This window comes from Camellia sinensis, chromosome 15 (assembly GCF_055761805.1).
Source record: "Camellia sinensis isolate YWXY chromosome 15, ASM5576180v1, whole genome shotgun sequence".
Classification (NCBI taxonomy): Eukaryota; Viridiplantae; Streptophyta; class Magnoliopsida; order Ericales; family Theaceae; genus Camellia; species Camellia sinensis.
The window spans coordinates 46826730-46841473 of record NC_138975.1 but is presented as its reverse complement, the minus strand read 5'-3'; the positions used below and the strand labels follow the sequence as shown (position 1 = coordinate 46841473).

The 14744-nt window shown below is 34.1% G+C and overlaps 2 protein-coding genes across 3 annotated transcripts; both read right to left on the bottom strand.

Annotated features, from left to right (window-relative positions):
- Positions 1-1582: 1582 nt before the first annotated feature.
- LOC114255949 (PIGF/3-ketodihydrosphingosine reductase fusion protein-like) lies at positions 1583-9118 on the bottom strand. Of its 2 annotated transcripts, XM_028195486.2 has the most exons (9): positions 8896-9118; positions 8716-8781; positions 8143-8185; positions 6717-6771; positions 5912-5960; positions 5441-5508; positions 5071-5179; positions 4855-4937; positions 1583-1961 (listed from the first exon to the last, which is right to left on the bottom strand). In XM_028195486.2, exons 1-9 carry the CDS (start codon positions 9073-9075, stop codon positions 1943-1945), a joined length of 672 nt encoding a protein of 223 aa, XP_028051287.2. In that variant the 5' UTR covers positions 9076-9118; the 3' UTR covers positions 1583-1942. The 2 variants fall into 2 exon arrangements, with proteins under 2 accessions (XP_028051287.2, XP_082764025.1); XM_082907899.1 differs by lacking the exon at positions 4855-4937.
- A 2017-nt stretch (positions 9119-11135) lies between these two features.
- Positions 11136-13455, bottom strand: LOC114255963 (uncharacterized). Its single transcript, XM_028195496.2, has 2 exons — positions 13249-13455; positions 11136-12897 (listed from the first exon to the last, which is right to left on the bottom strand). The coding sequence occupies exons 1-2, from the start codon at positions 13325-13327 to the stop codon at positions 11435-11437; spliced, it is 1542 nt and encodes a 513-aa protein (XP_028051297.2). The 5' UTR covers positions 13328-13455; the 3' UTR covers positions 11136-11434.
- Between the last annotated feature and the right edge of the window lie 1289 nt (positions 13456-14744).

Sequence of the window (14744 nt, the reverse complement as noted above, 5' to 3'; positions counted from 1 at the left end):
GGCCTGTGTATTGACAACGTGACATGGTGTGACAATAACGCGAACTTGGTGAAGATTGAAGTAGGAGAAGTTATTGGTTGGTTTTGTGCACTGTGATGGGATGTTTTAATGGTATTATGATTGGTAAAAGGAATGAGGTTCATAAATTTGTATTAGGTAATTGGAGAATATGAAAGGACATTATGAATTGTAATTGGTACGGGACATATGCACGTGACGCCCCAGTACCAACCAATAATTTTTTCTGGAGTAGTGTCTACACTCAACCCAACCTAAGCGTCACTGCCACGTGCTAGTTTGATTTCCTCCCTCAGACAACTCGACTCAAACTCAGGTTTTGGCTCGGGCAGGTCCAGCTTCGGCTCCCCTACTTACAACAATCTAGGCTTGGGGGCCTTCCATATTATTATTATTATTATTATTTTAAAATTTTTAATTAAATAATTAGTGTACAAATCAATTTATTTAGGATTAATTAGTAAAAATTTCATTCTTATGAGACTATGTTATTTAGTTCCAGATTTAATATTTTTTAGTGATAAGGACACGTATTAAAAAGTTTCTAGTGATTGTGAGGTTGACAGATAGGTAACATTATGTATATATATGTAAATATTGGAACACATAGTTGGACAAATAGGTGACATGTGACATTTGAATAAATATGTGGCATTTTTACAGATAAACAAATAGTTAAATTTTGAATGGATATGTATAATTTTGGACAAATAATATCATTTTTACTCGAATTAATTTGAAACATAATTAGTAATCAGACTTTTTCAAATGCCCTAACATTATATCCAAGTAAAAAAGTGACTATTATCAATGTTTTAACATAGTTCGAAAAATAAATTAATTCATACACTATTTATTTGAATTTTAAATTTCAAAAAGGAAAAAAAAAAAAACAAACAACCAAACAAACGCAATCTGGTCAAAGACTCCACTTATGGGTTTTTTTTGTTTTGGTTCAGAATTTTGGGTGGGCTCAGACTCACTCAGAGCTTGCTCCACTGAACACCAGATTGGTATGAGTTGAACAGCTTATGTGAAATACTGAGGAAAACAAAAATATATGAAAAAAGGGAGAGGAGGAGAGAGATTGGAAAAGAAAAACAATTGAAACACGATGAGAGATTAAGACAAAGAAATTTAGGTATCTTACTGGGTCCCCCCAATAAATTAGAGCAAAATAAGGCACAAGAGGATAACATTAGTAGGAGATGGATGGATTACACCGCTGCAATTAGGGCCACTGACCTACTTTTTCTTTTCCTTATCATCTGTTGGGGCCTCTGTTTGGTTGCCAAGAAAACCGAATTACAAAAAAAAATTTGTTGTCTCAAATCTTTGTTATCCGGAAATTGTTGATGTATCCAGTTGCAGATGAATGTTTGGAAGGGCGCAGAGAGAATTGCTAGCAACAGAGTTTGTGAATGTGCACTGACATTCAGGTACTTTAAATCAAGCAATTTAATTAAAAACAAATGAAAGAAAGAAAGAACAAAATGTTCACGGTGATGTAAAAAATTTGGGGGTTGGTTTCGTGACGAACTTGGCAAAATTCAAGTCCCAGTCAGAATAAATTGATGCTAATCGCCATAGCTGCACCTCTTGAGCTAAAATTTAAACGTGAAATGCACCGTTTCATGGTGACAATGAGAACTAAACAAGATCTTCTACTTAAGATTAGAAGATGTCCAAAGTACATTGAAAGCTAAAAAAAAGATCTAAGTGCTAAATCTCAGGTTAACATTAAAAATTGTGTAGGACAAGAAAGTGTTAAAAAGGTAGTCCAAAATGCTCCAAAAAAAAATGATGACTCTTGAAATTTTTTTAACCAATTATTCTCCTTTGACATGCTGGCGCTCACCACGCAGTAGTATGAAACTGAAAGATGCCACCATAGCAACCAGGTACCCGGCTATCACACCATAACTCACGCAAATAGGCCATTCCTACCAACAAAATTCAATTTGTTGCGGAATCAGAAAATTAGAATAACAACCAAACAATACATTCAACCAAGGAAAGAGAACCAAATTGATGTAGTTTGGGAAGAAGCCAAGCCCAGTCTAACAATATTTAACATAAAGCATACACCAAAAGGCCAAGAAACATTGACTAAGATAATATCATGAAACTAGGTTATTGCTGCATTTGACTCTTCTCATGACCCTAATGCTAGTAATATTTCAATGAGTACTTGTTAAGTTTAGGCTTTATCAAGTGCATGAGCTAGACTAGGTCATACTATCTAGTTTTACTTCCGCTCAAACCTAAATTCATACATATAAATTTCAGGATGAGCTAAACCAGAAGTAGGTTAAATTCGTAAAGAAGGAATTTCTTGATAGTCATTGCATTCAGTTAAATAAAGCAACATAGCCAACAAGAATTCTTGATCAAATGACACACATCACTCTGAGCCTTTTTCACTATATTTTTGTTCAAAAACAAGAAATGGAAACCATTTACACAGCTGTCAGAGGTTGCTACATCATTCTTAAACAAAACAAAATAAAAATGCAAAACCATTTTTGAAATCCTCAAAAGATGGCGTATTCAGGAGTTCTAATAATAGTTTCTTATAAATGTGTCATGGTCACATATTTGTGCATAATTTTTATGTTTTCCTTACCAAATGAAAACAAACATAACTAAGGATATGGCTTCTAAAATCGTCAACTGGAGAAGATGGATTCATGACCCTAAGTAATTGGGACAAAGAACTGTTTTAAGTAAACCCACAACCTTTTTGGTTGAAACCGCATTGTACTCCCTAATAGCACGAGGGCCACCTATGCAAGGAGGGTTGTGGATTTACCGATTTCCTTTTTTAATCCCCTCCCTTGAAAATGAAGTACTCCATATTCTTCCATAAATATTTATCTAATTTCAACGAAAACAGAGAAATAACATTGTGAGCCAAATGCATCATGTGCCGCTTGTAGGAATAATTTTCAGTCTTTGTTCAATTGCAAAATAAAATATAACCTTTGGGTTTGTTTGGTGAGATAGTGCCATGGGATTAGACTCCATGTCCAATAAAACAATTAGTCCAACGGTTGGTTAGAAAAGTAAAGGTAAGACAAATAGTCCCTTATATGTGGGATAACTCATTCCCATGGGAGGTGTGGTATATAAATAGACGGACTGTGCCTCATATGTGGGATAACTCAATCCCATGGGAGGTGTGGGATATAAATAGATGGACTGAGCCAAATTAGCTAGTTAAATGACAAAATTGACCTTCAAGTATATAACATTTTTTTCTTTCATTTTCTTAAACATTTTTTTGAACATGTTGATTTTTTTTTTTTTAAACATATATAAATTAATCTCGTGATATATAATAGTCTTCTCTTCTCTTCTTTATTTTTTTCCCTCTTTTTGTATTATCGATAAAAGGAATTATACTTATAATATTCAAAAGGAAAACAATATATAAATATCTTTTCTTTATTTTTTTAAACATGTTGGATATTTTTAAACATGTGTAAATTAATCTCATGATATGCAATAGTCTTCTTTTCTTTTTTTCCTTTTTTTTTTTTTTGTATTAGCAAAATCATAAATGGAATACTTCTAATGTCGTATTTTTAAATAAAATTAAAAGTGCTCTTAGTAAATAAAATATACTTTAAATTTAGCATTGTCATTGTAAACAAAATGACAAAATGGTCTTCTAACAAGTTAACCATCTTCATAATTTCCTAATCAAAACATAAGATTCACTAAAGTATCCATTTCCAGACATCTAAACATGGGATACACATAATTTTTAGCCAAATAGTCCAGGGACTATTATCCCAAGACTAACAGTCCCTTACGGTTCAATACCCTTTTACCCAGTCCATCCATACAAACATGGTAATGTCTACAAGGATCTTCGTATGATTTGTAAGGGCTACTTAAAAGAAATACATAAACCTCCGATACAAAATGCTTTTACGTAACCTAGTAAATGAATATGGACAATGTGGTAGCTTAAGCGATATGCACCAACATACCCAAATAGGGAGGAGGGTTGCAGATCTTAGTGGGCTACTTAAAAGAGATATTTAAACCTCAACAAGGACAATGTGGTAGCTTAGGAAGTGTGCACCAACATACCCACCGAAGCGAGAAGGGCTATGGATTTGCCGATTCCCCCCCCCCCCCCCCCTCCTGAAAATGGAACACCACTTATCCTTCCATACCTTTTTATCTAATTTCAAAGCAAAGGTGAATTTTTTTTTTTTTACTTGTTGGAATAATTTTCAGTCTTTGTTCCATACCATTACAAAACTAAAATATAACACGTGGGGTAGTTTAGGGTTTACAATGATCTTTGTACAATTTGAGTGGGCTAGTTAAAGGAGATACATAAATCTCAAATACAATATGCTTTAAGGTAACCCAGTAAATGAATAAGGACAATGTGGTAGCTTAGGCAGGTGCCCCAACATACCCAAACAGTGGGCTATCAAGTTCTGCAATAAATTATAAGACTAAATTCCAAAATAACATAAACTGATGAAATGATTTTTTATTTGAGGTTCCACTGGGTGATTCACAAGAAACATTTTATCATATTGTTTAAGTTAACGAAAATGAATTACTTACCCAAAAAAAAAAAAAAAAAATTATTAATGAAAAAACACTGTTTAGTGTTGTCCCCAAGTCTTTAGAATTAGGAGGAGAACCTGATCTCTGGTTTCTATTAAGTATTAATTAGCTAGATGTAACTGCACTCAAACTTAAACATGTATTCTCGTGCTCGACAGCTCAAGCTTTCAAAATTACACTAGCCTCCAAGTAACAGCCTCTTGAATCCCTAGATAATGATAACTATTGAAAATAACTTACCAAAACTGATATTGATGAGACAGATGTTTAGGAAAAGTTTGCAGAAAGAAAGTTGCATCACCTCTCATGAATTTACCATCATTCTTAAATTTCCAAAAAAAAAAAAAAAAGTAGCAAATTTAGTAACGTATATAAAATGGAAAAATTTAAAAACTGCAGACACCTAAAAAATAGGAAAATTGGCAGATTCTCTTCAAGTTTAATATATAACGATACCTGCCATGGCCTTTCCCAATCAAGTGGCATTGGCCAAGCCCCAAACCAAGCTCCAATAACAGCTCCATGTGCAGGTAGACATACCATATAATCGATAGATCCACTTGGCCTATGAGAGTGAATTATGCAAAACATCATAATAGCTTATTAGTTATATAGATTGACCAATGAAAGCTAAATGTGTGACAACGATTTGCCAAACTCTGATGATAATTGTAAATCCTAAATGACGAAATGAGAATGATAATTACAGAACCAGAATAGATGCAGATAACAATTGTAAAATCATAAAAGACAAAATGAGTATGATAATTACAAAACCAGAATAAATGCATTTTGTTTTTACAACCAATATATTGAGAGAACTTACTTTGTGTGTGCAAATATTCGTTGCCAATCGGTCCATGATAAACCAAAAACAGAAACTGCAGGGACAACCTACCAAAACACGAAAATTTAGAACAGAAAAATATTCAATGTACTTGAGGCAATCGCAAAATGAACTTGCAAGGTGAGCTGGAAGTAGATGTCTACATGTAATAATAAGATATCTAAGATCCTTAGACAATACTCGATCAAATACTTTCCTTTCGGAAGCAAACAGCAACTGAAATCCTACCTAGTATGTAAGTAACATCTTTTGGACTCAACACCAATAACAATCTACAAGTTGGAAGACCTCACTCTTCTTTAGGTTTCCAAAAGAACAGCACAAGACACAACATGTAACATAAAACTTAGTGGAAAACGAAGAATTCCAAATTTCTCGTTGAATTTGAAGAACAATACATAGATGAAGAGATGTTGCAGAACAAGAGGTATTAACTAGACAAATACTTACGGTAAACAATGACATCAACAGTGACCAGTGAAGGGTCCTTGTGAAGTACCTGTGTCCGATGTGAAAGATTCAAAATCAATAAATGTGTGTAGCATGCATTCAGTAACAAGAGCAAAATAATTCGTTTTGTTAAAAATAATATAGTTGTATTAAAATTGAGTATGGGATTGCTAGGATATGCTTCTGCTTTTCGTGACATTGAAAACTTAAATTGTAGTTTAGGATGGAAAGCACAATTAATCTAGAAGCTCAATATTCTAAATGAATTTCTACACATGTTTGCTTGTATGAAGTACCTGTGTCCGATGTGAAAGATTCAAAATCAATAAATGTGTGTAACATGCATTCAGTAACAAGAAAAAAATAATTCGTTTTGTTAAAAATAATATAGTTGTAATAAAATTGAGTATGGGATCGCTAGGATATGCTTCTGCTTTTCGTGACATTGAAAACTTAAATTGTAGTTTAGGATGGAAAGCACAATTAATCTAGAAGCTCAATATTCTGAATGAATTTCTACACATGTTTGCTTGTATCAAAAAAAAAAAAAAAAACACATGTTTGCTTGTATCCAAAAAAAAAAAAAGAAAAAGAAAAGAAGAAAAAAGCAAACATGAATGACAAATATCAATGATTTGGAAATCAAGAGGTATTTACTATTTTTTTACCTGTCAATGATAAAAAGAGTTGCTTTGCTTATGGGACAGAGTGAGGCAAAATTATTTCCTTCCAACCCCACCTATGACTTCAGTTTTTAAAATCAACATAAAAGAAACACATCCAATGGACCCTTTACTTCACATACTTAATGCCAACTGGTGCTCCCAAAGCAATAGCTCCAAGTGCATTCACTACTGCCCCTGCAGTTTTAAACAGAACTCGTGCTAAGCACCCTTTAACATAAGAAACAAGCAAACTCAACAAACACTTGTAAAACCAAGAAAAGGTTTCAAAATCTAGAATCAAAGATCTACAACACATCTCAGACTACTCATTTGATAACTCACTGCAGACGTTTTCAGTGAAAATTTGAGTTTCACACGTAAATGAAATCATTTCCTCCAAGACACAAACAATGCCCAATTAATACACATTAATGTGTTGGGTACACACCTAACTTTTGGCATAGTGCACAAAGTGGTTGTCCCGTGACTAGTAAGAAAAAAAAATAAATAAATAAATAAAAAAGGAAAAGAAAGAAAGAGTGATAAATTGTCCCCAGATTGCATAAGAGGGTTTTCTAGTTCTTTCTTCAAGAATTATTTTACATCAAACAAATAGGTGAGAAGTACATAAAATCACTTCACATGTAAATCATAATTGTAAATTTTTTAACTAAACGAGCCTCTCTAAGTCAGGCTACTTACTCTATTAGTAATTTTTTTCTATCTGATAAATATACAATAAATAAATAAATGCCACATTGATTGACTCAAACAAACCACTACTCACTTTGGTTTCCACAAAGTCAATCAAATCTGCCTCTTGTGCTCATTTTTGTGCTTTCAACAAATAGGCGATGTGAATCTATGCTTTCTACCTTTCAATCGGACTTGCACATGTATAGCTGCATCTATCTATCTATTTTATTATATAAAGTGCACACCTTAGTTGGTGTGAATGCCGTCACAGTTTTTCTCTTTTCCTATAATACCCTTCCCATTCAATAAACTATCGCATCATATCCAATAATTGTTTGAATGATTTTTCTTCTCTATCAAATTGTCCAAATTTTTTTTCTTAAATTGAAAACGTATCTCATTTGCACTCGCCACTAATTCTATTAGAAAACAGAAAAAACTGTTACACTTTTTTTTTCTCAAAACCATCTTATTCAGAAATGCCTTTTCAAATGACAAGACGTCAATTTCCAGTTCAATTGGCATATGCCTTGACCATTACACTGTATTTGGTTGGAAGATTTGGAAAGAGAGGGAAAAGATGTGTGAAACTAGGTGAAATATAGGTATATTTTATTCACATTTCACATAATTTTTCTTTTTCTCTTTCCAAATCTTTTTCAAAATCTCCCCAACCAAACACAGTGTTAATAAATCTCAAGGACGTTGTAACCCTAAAATTGGTAACTGCTAAAACTGAACATCAATAACTTTCTAATTCAATTCTCATACATCAAGCCACTCAAAAGTTTAAATATAAATGCATCGAGTTTGCACCCACAGCTAGTATAGTATATGTATATAGACATAACTGAAATTGAAAAGACTAACCAGCAGGAAGCCCCAATATGCCTCGTCCAACAGCCTTCCAGTACTGTCAGGTTACCAACAAATCTTGACAAATTATACAAAGAAAACCAAAAAATCAATAATAAAAAATTGGGTTAATTACGCTAAGACCCCTTAATTATTAAGCCTCCGTTTGGGAAGTGGGTTGGCTTTTTGACTTTTTGGCTTTTTTTGCTATTTTAGCCTGGGCTAAAAAGCTTGGTTTGGGAAGAGCGTTTTGGCTTTTTTGACTTTTTTTGTGAGAGAAGAGTGTAATGATTATGGGTTGGATGTGATGTTTTGTTTTTTGTGGCTAAAATAGCCTATTTTATCTTTTGTAGCTAAAATAGCCAAAAAAATCCGGAAAAGCCCTTCCCAAACGGACCCTAACAAATATCACTTTATCCCTCATCTATGAACCGTACATATTAACCCATTAACTATGAAAATCGTACAAATAGCATAGTAGTGAAAATGATAAATTTTTTTTAATTGAAGTGTTAAAAGGGGTAAAGTGATATTCTCTAATATTTAAGTTATGCTTGGTGTAAAGCAGAAAAATAACTTGATGTATACCGGAAATTTTTTTGGATTTTTCCGGAAAAGACTGTAAATAAGGATCACAATTGGAGCCTCAATAACCTGAAAAATTCAAATTAAAAAAAAAAAATCACAATCGAAATTGAGTATATTTGGAGTCAATAAAAGGGAGAGAATCATATGGAATTGATGTGAAAATGAAAATGAAGGTAGTACCCAGATCAGACGGAGGGTATCAGAAGGATCCGAATTGAGATCGACGGAGTAGATTTTGTGGGCCACCTGTAACGCCGATGCAAGCCCTAATCCGCATATCGGATGTACCAGAAAAGCCTTCCATGCTGATGCTACGGTGTCGTTTCCCTTGATTGGCTGTTGCTTCTTCTTCTCCTCCATTGTTGTATCATGGAGCAACTAACTGACTGTTGATTGTAAAATTGAATTACATTTTCACCTTGCAAACTCATTTAAATAAGACTTTTGGTACAAATACTTTCTCAAATATGAAATATACCCCAGCTTTTACAAGATGTGCCAATTTTCTCCTTAGAAATATTTATCCTTGCTTTTCATAATTGCACCTTTGCATATGGATTGTCCATTAAAAATGAAAACAATTTAAAAAGTAATAAATAAAAAAGAATGACTTAAGTAAGGCACGAGTCTCTGCTGATAGATCGGGATTTAAAAACGGCAAGAGGTAGATAAATTACTAATAAGTTTTAGTAATTTGACTTAATTCTCATCAAATCTTATTAAAAATAAGTTTTAATGAAATCATCGCTAAAAATATTTTTTTATGACGATTTCTTACATATGTCGCTAAAAATTAACAATTAGTGACTTTTTTTTATTACGGTTTTTAAAATTGTGGCCAAAACTTACAATTAGTGATAATTTTCTGTAACGAATTTTTTAAATTGTAATTGAAAGTTGAAAATTAGTGATTTTTTTTTTGTAATGATTTTTTTAAACTATTGCTAAAACTTATAATTAGGGACATGTTTTGCGATAATTTTTAAACTATCATTGAAAATTAACAATTAGTGACGTTTTTTTAGTAGTGTTTGATGAAAAGTACTGTTAATTATCTTAAGACCTATTAGACAATAAGTTCATCTATTAAGACCTACACGTAATTAGATTAGATCGATTTGGAATATAAATTTAGTTTGGTGACAACAAATCAACTATCAATGTTTGAAAACAATTTTAATGTTACATATATCAACCTAATAAAACCATCTTAATATTTCACTTTATAGAACTCTCAAGTAATATGAGATAAGTATTTATAAATAAATCTCTCTATATATTTTTAGATGAAAAAATGAATGTATTTTTAAAACTTTAGATTAAAATGCAATTTTCTAAAAGTTGAGGAGGGTACCTGCCCCTCTTATCTCTTGGTGGCTCCGCCACTAAATACATGTAGCATCTACTTCCAATTTCTTGTGGGCCACCGTAACACTGATGCAAGAATTATTGAATTAAATGAAATATTTTCATTTTAAATACAGCTTGAGGCAATTAAAAAGTTTTTCTATAAAATGTTTTTATTATAGCAAAGAGCATGACATTGCCTTATAGAAGGGTGCAACTATTGCCAAAAGGTAAATTTACTCATTAACAGAACTAAATTTTTCGAAGTAAAAATAAATTCACCCTCTCAAGTTTTCAAAAATGTGAATGTATTTGTTAAATCATGACAACCTCTTGTCTTTTAGGCCTCATTTTCCTTTAAAATTTGGATATAAATTTATTTTATTTAATTGATAGTATATAGTCTTTGACTGAACATAACAGCAAAAAAGGAGATACCAAATTGTTTATTACAATTTCATCATTTTAATCATGTTTGTATAAATGTTATTTGAGAATTTGACATTACACAACTTAAAGTTTAAACAAATAATTTAGAGACAAAGTCCCTTTAATTATCGAAAGTGTCACTGTTGTATTTTTTAGCGACAAAATTAGACATTAATGATGGATTATTAACTTTTTGGGAGAAAAATTTTTGTCACAAAAAATAAACCTTTTTGACAACAAAATTTGTTAACGACATTTTCAAAATTGTCACTAAAATTGTTTTTATTTTTTATTTTTTATTTTTTGAGATGACCTTTAGTGACTATACTCACAACGGCAGGAATTCATCCTTATATATTTTTTGTTGCAAAATTTTCATGTTTGGATACAAAAATTTGGTCCCAAAAACTTTTATACAAGGCAAACAATGCCTACACAGTACACAATCATGTTGAAATTTTCCCATTCTTTGTGTTGAAATTTTATTTCCTTGTTACTGCTACAATTAACAATGCTAGGCTTGAGTTCATTTCAGCTTTGATTTTGTAAATTTTCATATTACAATCAGTAGGCGCAGTGGTAAGATTTGAACCCAGGCATCATGTCTTGGAAAAGAGGTAGCTATCTTGAATATCATCCAATCCTTCACAAAATGGCCCAACAGGAAATTGGGTTTCATTTTTTATTTCCATAAGACAAGTCTTACAATAGTTAATAACACACTCTGCACTAAAAAGCCGATTACCTTTCTGATATATTATACAAGTTCACTATTCCGAATATACATATTCTATTCATTGGCACAACTGAGTGATTACTAATTCACCTGATCTATGTCCTCTAATCTATAGTTCTAGTGGCACACACTTCAATTAATATCACAAGCCAAGTAAAGATACTGAGATAGACTATCTGCCTAGTACTTCCATGAATTAAAATCATTTCAGATAGAAGCTAAGTTGGGATTTGGAGGCGATTTTCTTAGTAACAGCCCAATACTTGATAGTTGGTGGGTCGGAGCTGATGGCTTTGCAGATGGAGGTGGTGGAGTGGCTGTCTTGCCGTAGTCAGTCATTGGTAGCCTAGTTATTTGATGGCTTGGCGGAGCTTCTTTTGGCGGTGGAGGTGGAGCATTTGGGGTCCGTTCATAGCTTGTTGTCATGATTAGGACGTTGCAAGGATACCCGGGAGGACAACTAGAAGTCCTTGATATCTGTTGGGTTGGCGGTGACGATGTTGGGGATGGCGGTGGTGGACTTGAGGTCCTTCCATATTGAGTCATTCTTGCCAAAAGGTTGCAGAAATGCCCTTCGCCACAAGGAAAGGCCCTTGATATCTGTTGGGTCGGTGGTGATGATGCTGGGGATGGCGGAGGTGGTCTTGAGGTCCTTCCATATTGAGTCATTCTTGCCAAAAAGTTGCAAGAATTCTCTTCGCCACGAGGAAAAGCCTTGGATATCTCCTTAGTTGGTGGTGATGATGTTGGGGATGGCGGTGGTGGACTTGAAGTCCTTCCATAATGAGATCTTACAAAAAAATTGCACAAATGGTCTTCGCCACAAGGAAAGGCCCTTGATATCTGTTGGGTTGGTGGTGATGATGCTGGGGATGGCGGAGGTGGTCTTGAGGTCCTTCCATATTGAGTTATTCTTGCCAAAAAGTTGCAAGAATTCACTTCGCCACGAGGAAAAGCCTTGGATATCTCCTTAGTTGGTGGTGATGATGTTGGGGATGGCGGTGGTGGACTTGAAGTCCTTCCATAATGAGATCTTACAAAAAAATTGCACAAATGGTCTTCGCCACAAGGAAAGGCCCTTGATATCTGTTGGGTTGGTGGTGATGATGCTGGGGATGGCGGAGGTGGTCTTGAGGTCCTTCCATATTGAGTCATTCTTGCCAAAAAGTTGCAAGAATTCTCTTCGCCACGAGGAAAAGCCTTGGATATCTCCTTAGTTGGTGGTGATGATGTTGGGGATGGCGGTGGTGGACTTGAAGTCCTTCCATAATGAGATCTTACAAAAAAATTGCACAAATGGTCTTCGCCACAAGGAAAGGCCCTTGATATCTGTTGGGTTGGTGGTGATGATGTTGGCGATGGCGGTGGTGGACTTGAGGTCCTTCCATACTGATCCATTCTTGCCAAAAAATTGAAGGAATGATCTTCACCACGAGGAAAAGCCTTTGATATTTGTTTGGTTGGTGGTGATGAACTTGGAGATGGAGGTGGTGGATTTGACGATCTTTCATAATTAGTCTTTTTTGCAAAGTTGGAGGAATTCTCTTTGTTGCAAGGAGAGGCGCCTTTTATCTCTTGGCTTCGTGACGATGATGCTAGAGTCACTGTTGTTGGGCTGAAGGTCCTTCCACAATTGTTCTTCATCAGTTTGTCACGTGGATGTTCATGTTCTACATCATGCCAAGAATGACAATTTAGAAAATAAATTGAAACTGTTAAAATAATTGAGGTTGTTAATTTAAGATTGTAAGATGACTTCAAACTGTCAACTATACTTCAAGCATTTGTAAAAGTATTCTAATTTTGTAAGAATTCATGAAAGAAAATTCATGGTTGAATGATATGTACTCTGAGCAAAGTATTTGATCAAATAAAAAGAGAAACGCTACTAAAGCAAGCATTGAACTAGTGAAGAGTGTGTAGTTACAACTTGATCCGAAACATGTGCTTGCCAAGTAACTGATTATAAAATAGTTGACTGGCTGAAAAAGAATCATCATGGTTAAGGACAGGTGTATTACCTGATATAGTTCTTGCTTGGGTTCCTAGAAAAGCAAAGAGAAAAATGAGAAAGAAAGTTTTTAGCATGAGAATCTTCATCTTCCTCTCTGCACTTGCCACAATGAAGATAACTCACTGAAGTGTATTAATTTATAGATGCAAAAACATGCTTGTAAGTGGTAAAATATACAGTATGAGCATTGAAGCCTCATTTCTTTACTATTTTATAGACAATTGTTGTTTTAACTTTTATGGGTTGTTATATTAACAATTCCTTATGGTCTGTGAGCAACCATTTCTTATTATTTTTTATTTTTTTTGGAACAAGAAAAATGATACTTTACAGTGTCATCACTGTTTCTGTGGGCCCAGGCCTTGGGATAGTCGGTTGCAAGCCTAATTTAATCCAACCCAAAGGAAGGAACCCACCGCTGAGGCACTAGCGGAGCTCAACCATACATCACAAGCAAGCTTAGGATTTGATTGGAGTACAAAATCTAACCCAAAGGAAGGGACCCATTACCGAGGCACTAACGAAGCTCAACCATATGCCACAAACAAGCTCAGGATTCAATCGAAGTATAAATCGAGGTCTCCGCAGAGAACCACTGAAATTATCCAGCATTTCGCTCTCCTAAGAATCGAACCTGGGTCACGCCTATGGAGAAGGATGCCTTCTCCATTAGGCCACCACCCTGGTGGTGTCTATAAACAACCAGTACAATAGTGAGAAATGACTCCTTGGTCCAAGAAAATAGAGAAACAAGACCTATGTTGTTCCCGAAATACGAGTCTAGTTAATTGGTTTACTTTTCTTTTTTATGCATTTTTATTGCTAGTAATGCTACGTATCATGAAATAAATATCATGAAAAGCTTCATGAAACTAATCCAAGGGTGATTGCATATCATACAATAAAACACTACAAACACTATAAACTAATCTAAGGGTGGAGAATCTTCATGAAGACTTTTCATGATACTTCTTTCATGATATCTAGCATTATTGATAAAGTTTCATACTTGTTGGTCTTATTATTTACAATGCGTGTTGACTCCAGAAGTAAACTCAACAGCATACTCATAATTCGTTCACTGCTTTAGTTAGGTAATTCTCTAAGTCAATACGAAGCGTGTTGTTGGCTCTCGACCTAAACTCAACAGCATACTCCCAATTTTGTCAACTTGGTTAGGTGTTCCTCCTCTAAAAGTGAGTCCAACGTGCAAAAAATGTTTTAATACCATGTTGATCTGTAGTATAAGGAATACTATGGATTTGACCACAGAATCTTCATGTTAAATGCTCTCAATCATCATTTGAACTGGTCTAGTTTAGAATATCAATGAAATCTTACAATTTCAAGCTAGTCTTTAAATCGAAGTAGCGCGTTTTTGTATTACATCTATTGAACACAACTTTCAGTGATTTATACATCTATATGGGTAATCACGAGACCTTTTTTAATCCAGTTAGATTAAACATAGTCCCGAGTGTGTGTTTAGCTGAAACATCCTTC

What these genes read in the sequence shown, in the direction of transcription:
- LOC114255963 (XM_028195496.2), bottom strand. Translation starts at nt 13,327, where the DNA reads ATGAAGATTCTCATGCTAAAAACTTTCTTTCTCATTTTTCTCTTTGCT. An exon ending in CCAAGCAAGAACTATATCAG is followed by an intron (nt 12,898 to 13,248) that starts GTAATACACCTG and finishes GGCATGATGTAG; the next exon opens with AACATGAACATCCACGTGAC.
- LOC114255949 (XM_082907899.1), bottom strand. Translation starts at nt 9,075, where the DNA reads ATGGAGGAGAAGAAGAAGCAACAGCCAATCAAGGGAAACGACACCGTA. An exon ending in GGAGCACCAGTTGGCATTAA is followed by an intron (nt 5,961 to 6,716) that starts GTATGTGAAGTA and finishes CATCGGACACAG; the next exon opens with GTACTTCACAAGGACCCTTC. An exon ending in CGAATATTTGCACACACAAA is followed by an intron (nt 5,180 to 5,440) that starts GTAAGTTCTCTC and finishes TCACTCTCATAG; the next exon opens with GCCAAGTGGATCTATCGATT.